Source organism: Eutrigla gurnardus (genome assembly GCF_963514095.1).
Source record: "Eutrigla gurnardus genome assembly, chromosome: 12".
Lineage (NCBI taxonomy): Eukaryota > Metazoa > Chordata > Actinopteri > Perciformes > Triglidae > Eutrigla > Eutrigla gurnardus.
This window is the reverse complement of record NC_139926.1, coordinates 62,163-75,759: the sequence shown is the minus strand read 5'-3', so window position 1 is coordinate 75,759 and position 13,597 is coordinate 62,163. Positions and strand designations below refer to the sequence as shown.

Sequence of the window (13,597 nt, the reverse complement as noted above, 5' to 3'; positions counted from 1 at the left end):
CTGGAATATGTTATTCATTGAGAACTAGCATGTGGTGTTTAGGTGTTCCCTTTTCCTCTTATGCTCCTCCGTGGCCGGCTGTCACAATCAATATTTGTTAAGAACAACTTGCTGAGCACCTATTGATGTAGTTGGATCGGAGGAATAAAAATTGACATTGATAGAGTAGATGAATTGTTACACCACTAACTTTAATTGATACTGTTAGAGACTGTGGAGGTGAAGATTTTCTGTTTTAGGGGGTGACTTTAACTGCATGGTTGATCCAAACCTAGACCTAGAAACCATCCTGAACCACATCCTGCTTCATCCCACATGATCAGGCAGCTGATAGAAACTTACTGACCTATGGAGGGTTTTAACAGTGATCACCGACAGTACACCTGGAGTCACACAAGGGGGAACCTTTTATCTTTGGCCAGAGAAGCTAATACAGGAGAGGTGTGATCCCTTCGTCTAGTTTTAATCAGAATACGCGCTGCAGCATTCTGGACCAGCTGGAGAGATTTAAGAGATTTATTAGCAAAGCCTGATAATAAGGAATTACAATAGTCCAGCCTTGAGTTAACAAATGCATGGACGAGTTTTTCTGCATCTTTTTCAGACAGCATTGGCCTAATTTTAGTAATGTTACGCAGGTGAAAGTAGCCTGTCCTTGTCATTTGTTTAATATAACATGAAATCACACATAAGCATAATTTTAATTTATCTTTACACTATATTTTCACTAAAAAGAACTTCAAGCACCATGTCAGGTAGAGGGAACCAAAATATAAATTGTAAATAATGGTATCTTTGTTCTCAGATCCTGCTGATGGCTGTAAAAGACATGAACATTGCTAAACTGACCCCTGCTGATGTACCACTGTTTGATGGGCTCACCCAGGACTTGTTCCCTGCTGTGGAAACACCCATTAAAGACTATGGCAAGGTAAGTCAGGTGTCGAGATAAAAAAAAAATACTCTTTTGACCTGCCTCATACTCCAATAACTTTCTTCCTTTCACATCCTCCCAACTTGTTGGTCCTTTTAACTACAAGCTGTCGGTGCCTCTGCTGCTACATCAACCCCTCCACCTCCCCAGCATCTACCTGCTGGCTCGAGGGGGGGGGGGGGGGGGGGTTGGTCTTTCGGACCCGCTCGCCCCTTCAGTTCCAAAAACTTAAAAGCTGAGATCGCCCGTCCACTTTGCTCGCTTTATTTCAAAATTAGGTAAACAAAAGACAAAATATAAGTAAAACCAAAATAACTGTCACTAAGCGATCACTGAGCGGTCAAAAAAATGTATCGCTTCCCGTCTGGCCCATTCACCCGTGATTCCTCTCCTCCATCTACGGCATCCCCAACAGATCAAATTGTGTCTTCATAAAATAGAAACAGATTAAACACACAAGTAACGAAAAAAGCTCTCTTAGCCGACGCTGAGAGGTGATCAAGATGGAGGCGTAGCCTGAAAGCTCCACACAGCCGAGCACAAACTTTAGAAAAACCCCACAAATGCACCGATAATTTTCGAGCAAACAGAGCGACTCTGGATATGTCAGAAACATCCGAATCGAAACCCTTCGATATTTTCACCAGAGCACGCAAGGCAAGTATCTTTGAGACAACTTCTGCGGCGACGACGGTGGCTAATAGTCACTATGCAACAAATGGCTGGAATAAACTTCCTGAAGATGTAAGACTTGCCCCAACTCTGACCACTTTTAAAACTAGACTGAAAACTTTTATGTTCACCATAGCTTTCTGCTAAATCTAAGTCTGCACTGTTTTTAATTATTGCAAATGTGTTTTTATTCTCCTTTCTTTCTGTAATGCATTTTTAAATTTTTTATTATTTTCTTTTAATTCTTCTATTTTTTTTTCTCACTTTGTTGTATGATGTGAAGCACTTTGAGTCTGCCTTGTGTATGAAATGTGCTATACAAATAAAGTTGGCTTGCCTTGCCTTGCCTAATGAAACTAGCAGCATGGCTAATATAGCTGATGTGCTGGCAGAGTTGGACTTCCCTTCGCACAGACTTTGGATCAAAACTGGACAACATTGATAACCGTCTGTCAGAGGTGGCAAACTCAATTGTGGCGATTGAAAGCAAACTTTCAGACGTGGAACAAGACATGGCTGCAAATACAACACGTATCGGAGAAGCAGAAACACGTATAGCAACAACAGAAGACAAGCTGCAGCACACTCAAGAGGCACTAGCCTCAGCCACTAAACGAATTGCCTATCTGGAATCAAAAACAGAAGATTTGGAAAATCGAGGCAGAAGGAAGAATCTGCGGCTTTTTCGTCTACGTGAATGAGCTGAAGGAAACAAGCCACTCTTCGACTTTGTAAACGACATGCTACCGCGAAGGCTGGGCTGTCCTGATAAAACTTTCACTTTGAAGCGAGTTCATCGCACACTGGCACCTGCCAAACCTAACCAGAACCGAGCAGGAGAAGGAGTTTGTTTATCACAAGGCAAGGAAGCGAGAAATCATGCACGACGATGGCAAGCTTTCTTTCTCCCAGGATCTGTCTGCAGAAACGGTCCATATTCTGCGAGAATTTGTCCCAATTGTGAATAGTCGGGGGGCCAAAGTCTCAAAAGCTCAAGGAAATGGGTTGAACCTGACATCATCTGTCATACTTTTTATTTGTGTTTTTTCTGTTAACTTTGACCCTGAGGACCAATAATTGGAGGGTCTGCTCTGCCGGAAATATCGCAAAAAAAAAATGTGGCCAACACAACAGTGTTGTTGGCTTTTTATTAAATGTCAACATAACCCTGTTATCCCTATGGAAATGTGTCACACAAGAAATATAATACAGCAAAATGACTTTCATTATTTTATTGCCTCGGATGACAACTATTACAACTTTAATGGAACAAAATAATTTAACATAACTTAATTAACTAGGTGCAGGTCCCTGTGTGGTGGGATAATCAGGAGGGTGGCACACTGCAGATACTGCTCTGGGGACAGACCTTCACCCTCACCACCTTAGGAGACAGCAAACCAGACCGGCAGGGTGGGTTATACAGCAGTGTGAAAAAAGCTGAACCCCCCCCCACCCCCATCTCTCTCACACACACACACACAGAGGCACGCGCGCAGCATACTTACTTGTCCCTGTCTTCAAGCGCAAGTTTAATCCTTGAACATCTGTTGGGATCCCCGGTGCAGAGACATGCAATGTCGCACTTGACATTGGCTCTTGCACAGGAGCATCCTCGGGCACACATGCTTTTCTTGCAGCGGCAGTATTTGCTGTGTTTGCGTTTAGAAGGTTTTGCCTCTTTCAGCATCATGGTTGCCACCAATTTGCCATTGACACGTTTTCTCCCAAAATCAGTGGCAGCTGGGTCGGTTGGCTGAACCATGTGTGCCCGCTTACACACAGCCAACTGATGCAGGGCTCGGCGAAGGTGTAATAGGAAGGCATCTTCAGTTGGTGGAAGGCAACGCATGTCTCCTTTGATGCTCACAAAGAGATGGGCTCGCAGTGCATCTAGAGTACCACCAAAGTCACTCCTGTCATAGAGTGACACCATGTATCGCCGTGCTGCTGTTATAACCTCTTCCTGAACATCCAGGCTTTCCTCAGGGTCACCGTACCTACACAGCGGCAGAAGGTCTGTCAGGTGTTTAATAGCAGTTGTGTAGGCCCGCCTTTTTCCTCTTCTGTACAGGTAGCTCACTGTGTCACATCCGGTAAGTATGTAGGTGCTGAGGAGAAGGGATGTAAGATCTGAAGCTGCAACACCATACTTCCCCGCCAGAGCCTCTGTGATGGCATGAACAGGTAGGAAGATATCCATCGTCTTCACCCACATTTCCTGAAGCCCATCCATGTGTGTGATGTAGGAAGCTCATTTCGGCCACTTGTATCCGGGATCTTATTCTTTCGGTCATGACCCAAAGTTCATGACCATAGGTGAGGGTAGGAACGTAGATTGACCGGTAAATTGAGAGCTTCGCCTTTCGGCTCAGCTCTCTCTTTACCACGACGGACCGATACAACGACCGCATTACTGTAGCCGCTGCACCGATCCGCCTGTCAATCTCACGTTCCATCCTTCCCTCACTCGTGAACAAGACCCCAAGATACTTAAACTCCTCCACTTGAGGGCATGCTGGAGGTCCTGGCTCGAAGGAGCCAACAGGACCACATCGTCTGCAAAAAGCAGGGATGAAATCCAGTGGCTCCCGAACCAGATCCCCTCCGGCCCACGGCTGCGCCTAGAAATCCTGTCCATAAAAATAATGAACAGGACAGGTGACAAAGGGCAGCCCTGCCGGAGTCCAACATGCACCTGAAACAGGTCTGACTTACTGCCGGCAATGCGAACCAAGCTCCTGCTCCGGTCATACAGGGACCGAACAGCCCTTAGCAGAGGGCCCCCGACCCCGTACTCCCGAAGTACCTCCCACAGAATGCCACGAGGAACACGGTCGAATGCCTTCTCCAAGTCCACAAAACACATGTGGACTGGTTGGGCAAACTCCCATGAACCCTCGAGCACCCTGCAGAGGGTATAGAGCTGGTCCAGTGTTCCACGGCCAGGACAAAAACCGCATTGTTCCTCCTGAATCTGAGGTTTTTTCCTCTCCAGTACCCTGGAATAGACTTTCCCGTTGAGGCTGAGAAGTGTGATCCCCCGATAGTTGGAACACACCCTCCGGTCCCCCTTTTTGAATAGAGGGACCACCACCCCGGTCTGCCAGTCCAGAGGCACTGTCCCCGACTGCCACGCGATGTTGCAGAGACGTGTCAGCCACGACAGCCCCACAGCATCCAGAGACTTGAGGTACTCAGGGTGGATCTCATCCACCCCCGGTGCCTTGCCACCGGGGAGCTTCTTAACTACCTTGGTGACTTCAGCCCGGGTAATGGGTGGATGAACCTCCGAGTCTCCAGCCTCTGCTTCCTCAGGGAGAAAACATGTCAGTGGCAAATTGGTTGCAACCATGATGCTGAAAGAGGCAAAACCTTCTGAACTCAAACACAGCAAATACTGCCGCTGCAAGAAAAGCATGAGGATGCTCCTGTGCAAGAGCCAATGTGAAGTGTGACATTGCATGTCTCTGCACCGGGGATCCCAACAGATGTTCAAGGATTAAACTTGCGCTTGAAGACAGGGACAAGTAAGTATGCTGCGCACATGCGTGTGCCTGTGTGTGTGTTTGTGTGTGTGTGAGAGAGAGAGAGAGAGAGATGGGGGTCCCCCCGTCTGTCCCCAGAGCAGTATCAGCAGTGTGCCACCCTCCTGAATATCCTGCCACACAGGGACCTGCAACTAGTTAATTAAGTTATGTTAAATTATTTTATTGTTGTAATAAGTGTCATCCGAGGCAATAAAATAATGAAAGTCATTTTGCTGTATTATATTTCTTGTCTGACACATTTCTATTGGGAGAACGGGGTTATGTTGACATTTAATAAAAAGCCTAGGCCATTATGTCTTTCGGAATTTTGGGAGTAGCCTAAAATTATATTGAGGCTCTGAGCCTGTTGATCGCCAACTAGTAGTGAAATCATCACAGATCCATTGATTTTGGTTGGATTTTCATATTTTTTTTTCTGTGGAATGAGTATACTGTTTGGTGAAAAGAATGGCATATTGACTGATGTCATAACTTTGGGGAATAATTGATTGCCAATGAAGTAAAGATGAAAATATTGGGGAAAAGTGAGAAAACGCCTACATTTTTTGAATAATGTAGAAATGTGTTTTAAGAGTTATTTTGTGTTGACAACAGTGGATGTTGTCAGCACATGTGTTCTGTGCATCTGGAATGCATTTATTGACAGCCTACCCAACCCACTGAGGAGTTGAGGGAAAAAACATTTTTCTGATAAAAAAGATTGGGTGCATACACTAAAATGGCAAAAAAAAAAATTTGAGATATTTCCGGCAGAGCAGACCCTCCAATTATTGGTCCTCAGGGCCAAAGTTAACAGAAAAAACACAAATAAAAAGTATGACAGACGATGTCAGGTTCAACCCACTTTTGAGACTTTGGGCCCTAGTTTCGTAGACCAGGCGTAGTCGGCGCACAGCGCACCTGCGCCATGCCGGCGGGGTGTGTCCGCCTGGATTTGCAAGTTTCGTGCACCGCGCAGGCTAGCGCAGGCACGAGGAGGAGACGAGGCATGCACTGGGATTAACACAGCTGATTCAGATCTTCACCAATCAAATGAGCTCCTCTCCTCAGCTCATCACGCGCTGTGCGTGTGCATAGTCATAATAATTATAATGCCGATATTATATCACTATAGAAATTGTAGGCACATTTTAGGCATGTCTATCACAAAACAGGGTCAGGGCGCACAGCAGTAGACATAATAGTGGAGAACCTGGTGCCTGCACGAGCCGGCCGGGCCATTCATCATCATCATCATCATCACTGTCTTCATCATCTGCGCTCCACAGCTGCACCGGATTCCCCGTCCAACACCAGAACGGCGGGACACCGGGACCTTGCGTGCCGCTCAGACCAGCTGCAGCCCCAACTCCGGTTCCAGCTCGCGGCAAAGTTGCGCGTTTCCACGGACACAATAGGCTGCTGAGGCGCGAGACCAGCATGAGCTGCTGTATTTTTTTTAAAGAGTTTTTCAGGCATAGATGCATTTTATCAGCAGTGGATAGATATGAAAAACAGAAGAGAGAGGGAGATGTAATTTGCCTTACGCCAAGAGTAGACCAGGTTGGAGCTGGTGAGCTTTCGGCGAAGTCTCGGCGAGGCTTTTTGCCACGAAACTTCCGCTGCGCCAAGCTGAATCTGTGACGCCTCCCCCTGCTGCGCCGCTACACCCATCTTGGCGCAGGCGATCCACCAAACTGCCAAACTGACCATGCGCAAGGCTGTGGCTGGTCGAAACTTGCATTACGCCGGCTCCGCCACCCTGCGCTGCAACACATAAGCCAACGTTATTTCTGGTACAGCATTGTTTAATGCAATCTTTTTTTTTTTTTTTTTACTTTTTATCCACAAACAGACTTGGCCTTAACTGAGAACAGAGAAAGGTATTAATGTTAAAATAGGAGTCATTATGGTTGTTTGGACTTATGGCTGTTCTGTCCAGGGTCAAGGGCACGCAGACTAGCTGCTCCTCAGCATAGTGGATCAGCATCCTCCAGAGCTGGTTTATTAAAGGGGGTGTGGGAAAGCATTTTTGCGGAAATGCCAGGGGATGGGATTGGATTTTTTCTTGTTTTGGTTATTACTGTTCTAGTTGTTCTTATGGGTTTTCTTTTCCCCTCCAGTGTGTGTGTTTTATTTTTGTGTATGGTTTTGGCAGAATCAGCAACATTTATAACCTCATCAGGATATCAGAAGATGATATTGATGGCAAAAAACGATGTCTTCGAATAATTCCGAAATGAAGATCACTAGTTGGAATGTTAGGGGGCATAGAAAATTGACTAAATTGAAACAAGTTATAAATAGGTTGAAACATCTCAGGTCTAAAATTGTTTTCTTACAAGAAACCTATTTAACGGCCTCTGACATACCTTGTCTGAAAAAAAGATGGCCAGGCCAAGTGATTTATTCTTCTTATTAATTATGCTTGAGGTGTTCCTATCCTCGTACACAAGTCAGTTCCATTCCAAATTACTCAAACTATTCAAGATCGTACTGATAGATATGTGATTGCACAAGGAAACATTATGTCACGTAAAGTTAACCTAATTAATATTTACGGTCCTAACGAGGACATGCCGTCTTTCTTTGAAAAATTACTGTTAACTGTGTCCACCTTAGAAGGTCTCTATATTTTTGCGGGGGACTTTAATTGTACGTTAGACCCAGTAATGTATCGACTTACTGGAACTGATACCTCGCACGTACAGACGTGCTAAACACGGATGAAACAACCGCCAGTGTAAAGTGGGAAGCGTTCAAAGCATATATAAGGGGAGAAATTATTAAATATACAAGCTCAAAGACTAAACAGAACAAAAAAGAATTACAAACATTGGAAAGACAGATTTAAACACTAGAATTAGATCTTTATGAGAATAATGACGAGGACAAACAGCAACAATTAACAGTAATGAGAGCTCAATACAATAAACTAACAACTGACAGGGTTGCTAAAAACCTCTTATGGACAAAGCAAGCATACTATGATCAGGGTGAAAAGCAAAGCAAATTACTGGCTTGGCAGGTTAAGAAAATGCAAGCCGAAAGAACAATTAACAGTATAAAGACAATGTCGGGTGATTTAACATCAGACCCAGTTGAAATGAATGCTACCTTCAGAAACTTTTATGAACTATTATACAAATCAGAATATGCAGGAGCTACACAACAACAAGCATTTCTCGGTCAGCTAAGTTCCAGAGTTTATCTGAAGATGAAAAGAAAGCACTGGACAGGGTAATAACAGTTGAGGATCTTTATGATGCAGTATGAACAGTGGGAAAGCACCTGGTCCTAACTGTGATATTAAAACCTTACAAATCGCCAACCAGTTGTTCATCTTTTAGGCCCATTAGTTTAATGGGATGCGATACAAAAATATTATGCAAACCTCTCTCTAAAAGATTAGAACATATCTTCCTCAATTGGTCAGTGATGATCAGAATGGTTTTGTATTACAACAGCAAGGCTTCCATAACATGTTCTGTTTGAGAAAAATAATGACAAAGATACTGCAATGTTGTCAGTTGATGCTAGCAAAGCATTCGATAGAATAGAATGGAAATACCTTTTTGATCTGCTGCCTAGATATGGTCTAGGAGAAACATTTCTCAAATGGGTTAAATTACTGTACACAAATCCAACAGCAGAAATATTGACTAATAATACAATTTCGAAACCTTTCAGTTGACAATGCTCAACCAGGCAAGGCTGCCCTTTGTCTCCTCTGCTTTTCACTTTAGCAATAGAACCTCTCACAGTCGCAGTAAAGACACGTAGGAATATATTCTTTATCAGGATTTGGGACATAGAGCATCATATAGCATTATATGCTGATGATATAATTTCTTTCTTAACGAACCTGAAGAACAGTATTCCAAATCTGATTACTTTACTCGAAAACTTTGGTGAGTTTTCTGGATACAGAATAAACAAATCTAAGTCAGTATTGTTATTTCTAAATGAAGAAGAAAGACGCAATCCCAAAATAAATACACCATTTATGGCCTCGCAAGATGGATTTAAATATCTGGGTATTAAGATTGCCCCAAAACTCGGCGACATTGCCCCTATAAACTATAACCCTCTGGTAGACGAAGTGACAGAAAAATTGGACCGGTGGTCTAAATTGCCGATATCAATGATTGGTCGCATAAATCTTATTAAAATGTCTATTATACCCAAATGTATAAATCTTTTCCAAGCACTCCCGCTTCCATTATCAAGTAACTTCTATAAAAAAATTGAAAGCATATTTAGCCAGTTCATTTGGAACAATAGAAAAGGTAGACTCCGACTCAAGTTATTATTTTTACCCTATAAAAGGGGAGGACTTCGGGTCCCAAACCTGGAATGGTATTATTGGGCTACCCAATAATTTATTTTAGTATTAAGTTCTGCAATGTACTATTTTTCTTCATCCACACCACCTGCTTGGGTAAATATTGAACAAAAATCTGTGTCAGATCTGCCCATAAAGCAGTATTTATACTCCTCGGATATCAAGACACTGAAAAAACAGACAAGAAACCCTTTTGTTAAAAACACAATATCAGTGTGGTATGCAGCACATAACTTTGTTGATGAAACAATAACTTTGCCACAATTTACTCCTATCTGGGGCAACAGGCAATTCAAACCTGGTAGATTGGATGGGGGATTCAAATCATGGGCAGAGAAAGGAATTGGGATGGTTTCGGACCTTTATTTTGAAGGTACGCTTCTCAGAAGTATGGAGTATGGAGTTCCTCAAAAACATTTTTTCAAATATTTGCAATTAAGAAGTTTTGTAGCATCAAAATATGAGACATTCATGGCCACACCCCAGCTGTCGATTATTGAGGAAACGGTGATTAATAATTTGAATGGTAAAAAAACACAAATCTAGATTCTATAACCTTTTAGCGGAGTACTCAACAGAATCAGCATCAGATAAATTAAATGCTTGGAGAGCAGACACACAAGAAGATATTAGTGAAGAAGATTGGGGAAGAGCATGTTTAAAAGCGCAAAATAATTCAATTAACACAAGATTAAAATTGATTCAGTATAAGTGGTTAATGAGGGTTTATATAACCCCTGCAAAACTTCACCATATCTTCCCTAACATCCCTGATGTTTGTGTTAAATGTCTGATTGAAAAGGGAACTCGGATTCACTGCCTATGGGAATGCTCTAAGATATTGGTATTTTGGGAAAATATAGTTAAATGTTTATCACGGATGGTTAGGTGTAACATTCCTTTGATGTCAACAATCTGTATACTTGGAATATACCCCAAGGACTCCATCAGACCAACGAAGCAATCGAAAAATGATTGACTTTGGACTTCTCCATGCAAGGAGAGTGATTGCACTATATTGGAAAAATGTAGAGCCACCATCACTGGTAATATGGAAGAAGGATTCGATAACTTGTCTTGGACTGGAGAAATTGACATACACAGTTAAAGGTAAACAGGAGGAGTTTGCTTGTATTTGGGAATCATTTATGTCATTCCTGGCCAATGAAATGGATAACACTGACTGAATAATAGGTTGTGAAATGATCCTGCCTTTTATTTTATTTTATTTTAATTTAATTTATTTTGTTCCATTTTATTCTTATATATTTATTTTACTCTATTGGGTTGATGTCTGTTGTCACTGTCCATTTTATTTATTCTTTTTTTCTTTGTCTGTATGAATGAGTGGCTGTTCGAGGGGATATAAATAAAAATGTTTGTACATTCGATGTAAAGTTTGATATGCACTTAAAACTTAAAAAAACACACACAAGTAACTCAAGTAACCAAACCAAATTCATCCTGCTTATTTAAGCGATAAATCAAGCATTATATCAAACCAAAAAATGACTCTAACATCTATGTAAACATGTATGGGGGGTGATGAGGCCGGAGCCTAGACGCCAACACTAACATGTTCTGCTGCTAAAATAACCATTTCAAACATGAGTTGTGACTGAACTAGTGTTTTGTTTGCTGTATAACAATGATCGTTCTTGTTTGATCCCCAGATAACAACACGTTTTTTTTTTTTTAGCCGTTCAACCATTCAAATATAGGCCTCACTGGGAACATCATTCAAAACAGACCATGTATAATGGTAACTGTAAATACCATTACAATACCAATATGGACTAGCTCAATCCAGCCTGACTCTGGTACATCATGGTCAAATATATCATACTTACAATATCACTCAGGATATCAGCAACTCTGACTGTCTTTCTGTCTTTTCATGTCATTCCGCTGCAGTTTAAGGATGCTATAGAGGTGGAGCTTCGTCAGAGCGGTTTTCAGGTGACTCCTTTTACCATGACCAAAATCATCCAACTTTATGAGACCAAAAACTCTCGACACTCCTCCATGCTGGTGGGCAACACAGGCACTGCTAAGAGTGTTACCTGGAGGACTTTGCAGAGTGTCCTCAGTTTCCTGCACCACAAGGGAGAGCCTGGCTTCCAGCTGGTCCAGGTGAGTGTGGAAGGAAACCAACAACAAAAGAGATGTTATCTCTTCCAGTCTCTTTTCTTCTCACTACTCTTAATACTTTTCATCTTGCGTTCTTCCCGTTTCCTCTCTACGACTGTCTCCACAGAGATACTGTACCTTGTATTGCTGATTTTGTTTTGTGACAGCATGAGATTGATGGTGAAAGCGTGAGTGTCACACCAGGAGCGTGAGAGTTGGCAACCCTGGACATATGCTTACAGTATCATTTATGCTTTGATAAACTAATATGACAGTAAATAGAACCATAATCTCAATTAACGTATGTACATTTCTATTTGTTTTTTCATACACCAAGTAATACAAAATACTAAAATCTATTTGTGCGTTTGTGAACCTCTTACCCTAATCAGATCAGAAAATCCACATGTTCCATGGAAAGCTATAGTTCTAATGTGTTCTCTTCAGTCTCTCTGATGCCTTGATCCCTGTGGTACAACAGGTTTACCCTCTGAACCCCAAGGCAATGAGTCTGGGAGAGCTGTATGGAGAAAACGAGCTCTCGACCAATAAGTGGACGGACGGAGTCCTGTCCACCCTCATGAGATCAGCCTGTGCAGGTGCTTACGTTGAAACCACACTGCTGTTCATACTACATGAACACACAGGGCTCTTAGTGTCTTATTATTCTTTCTCTGGAAGGATCTACTTCCCACTCCCAAACTACTGCTAAACCAAAATCACATTCTATCTCATGGAGTCTTAAAAAAAAAGCCAGTTAGCCGTTAAAGTAGTAATAGTAAACAGTGAGCCAGTGAAACAGTGATATATTCACTGTGTATTTTTCTCTTCTGTTCAATCTGTTGATTGAAAGTTATTAATCAAATGTGTCAAATTAAAGGTGTATATGGTTAGCATTACATAGATAAGTTAATCCGACTGCCATAAAGGTATGAGCAAAATATACTTAGCAGTATGAACATTATACTACCATGATAATACGTCTGTGGCTCTATATTCTTCTCCATTCTATAGATGAGAAACCCGATGAGAAGTGGATTGTGTTTGACGGGCCTGTTGACACACTGTGGATAGAGAATATCAACTCTGTTATGGACGACAACAAGGTGCTCACGCTCATCAATGGAGAGAGAATCTCGATGCCTGAACAGGTGAGATGCAATTAGAAACCAGACATGTTTGCATTTCATAGCAGCTGCATTCTAAAAAGTGCCCCAGGAAGTCATGCATGATACTTGACCTTGAAGACATGACCTTGAAACTGAAGCGGCTGATATTCAATCAGAATACATTTGCTTTTCCAAAGGTTACATCAATGTCTTCCATTAAAAGCCTATTTAATGTAGTCTTAAGTACACTAAGAACTTGGCAAAGTTGGTGTGGAAAAGTTTTCCTTGAGGGACAATACATCTATCTTATCCAATTAATGAATATATGAACTGTATCATAGTCAAGCATACTCAGTAAAATGCCTTTTCTCTTAGGTGTCTCTACTGTTTGAAGTGGAGAACCTGGCCATGGCCTCTCCTGCGACAGTGTCTCACTTTGGGATCGTCTACAGCAATTACACTGATCTGGGATGGCAGCCTTTTGTTGAGTCCTGGCTGGACAAGCACCCCAAGGTACAATTCATTCACTCATAATAACTCAAAGTCATTGCCTTTGTTTCTGAACATATTTATTAGAGAAACATAAGAACCTTCATGAATGACTTCCAGTTGTCTGGTTCATCTCCATCTATCGATTGCTCCATTTCTCCGCAGGCTGAAGTGAATCATTTGAAGCGTTTGTTTGAGAAATACATAGAGAGCACGCTGAACTTCAAGAAGAGCAACTGTAAGGAGCTGATCCCCATCACTGAGCTAAATGGAGTTACCTCTCTCTGTCGTCTCTATGACTCCCTGGCCAAATCTAGCAATGGGGTATGATACATATCATATACACATTGTAACCCTTTCATGGACAAGCACTCTTCAGCACCGCCTC

At 42.2% G+C, this 13,597-nt stretch overlaps 1 protein-coding gene across 1 annotated transcript in view; it reads left to right on the top strand.

The window, feature by feature from the left end:
- The window catches only part of dnah2 (dynein, axonemal, heavy chain 2), a gene marked incomplete at both ends in the record, with an annotated part of 176,051 nt that overhangs the window by 100,295 nt on the left and 62,159 nt on the right, over positions 1 to 13,597 (top strand). The window contains 6 exons of the mRNA XM_084023176.1: positions 806 to 931; positions 11,396 to 11,614; positions 12,093 to 12,210; positions 12,626 to 12,762; positions 13,096 to 13,233; positions 13,375 to 13,533. Of these exons, the coding sequence (XP_083879302.1) occupies positions 806 to 931; positions 11,396 to 11,614; positions 12,093 to 12,210; positions 12,626 to 12,762; positions 13,096 to 13,233; positions 13,375 to 13,533 (897 nt within the window). The remainder of the gene's footprint in view (positions 1 to 805; positions 932 to 11,395; positions 11,615 to 12,092; positions 12,211 to 12,625; positions 12,763 to 13,095; positions 13,234 to 13,374; positions 13,534 to 13,597) is intronic.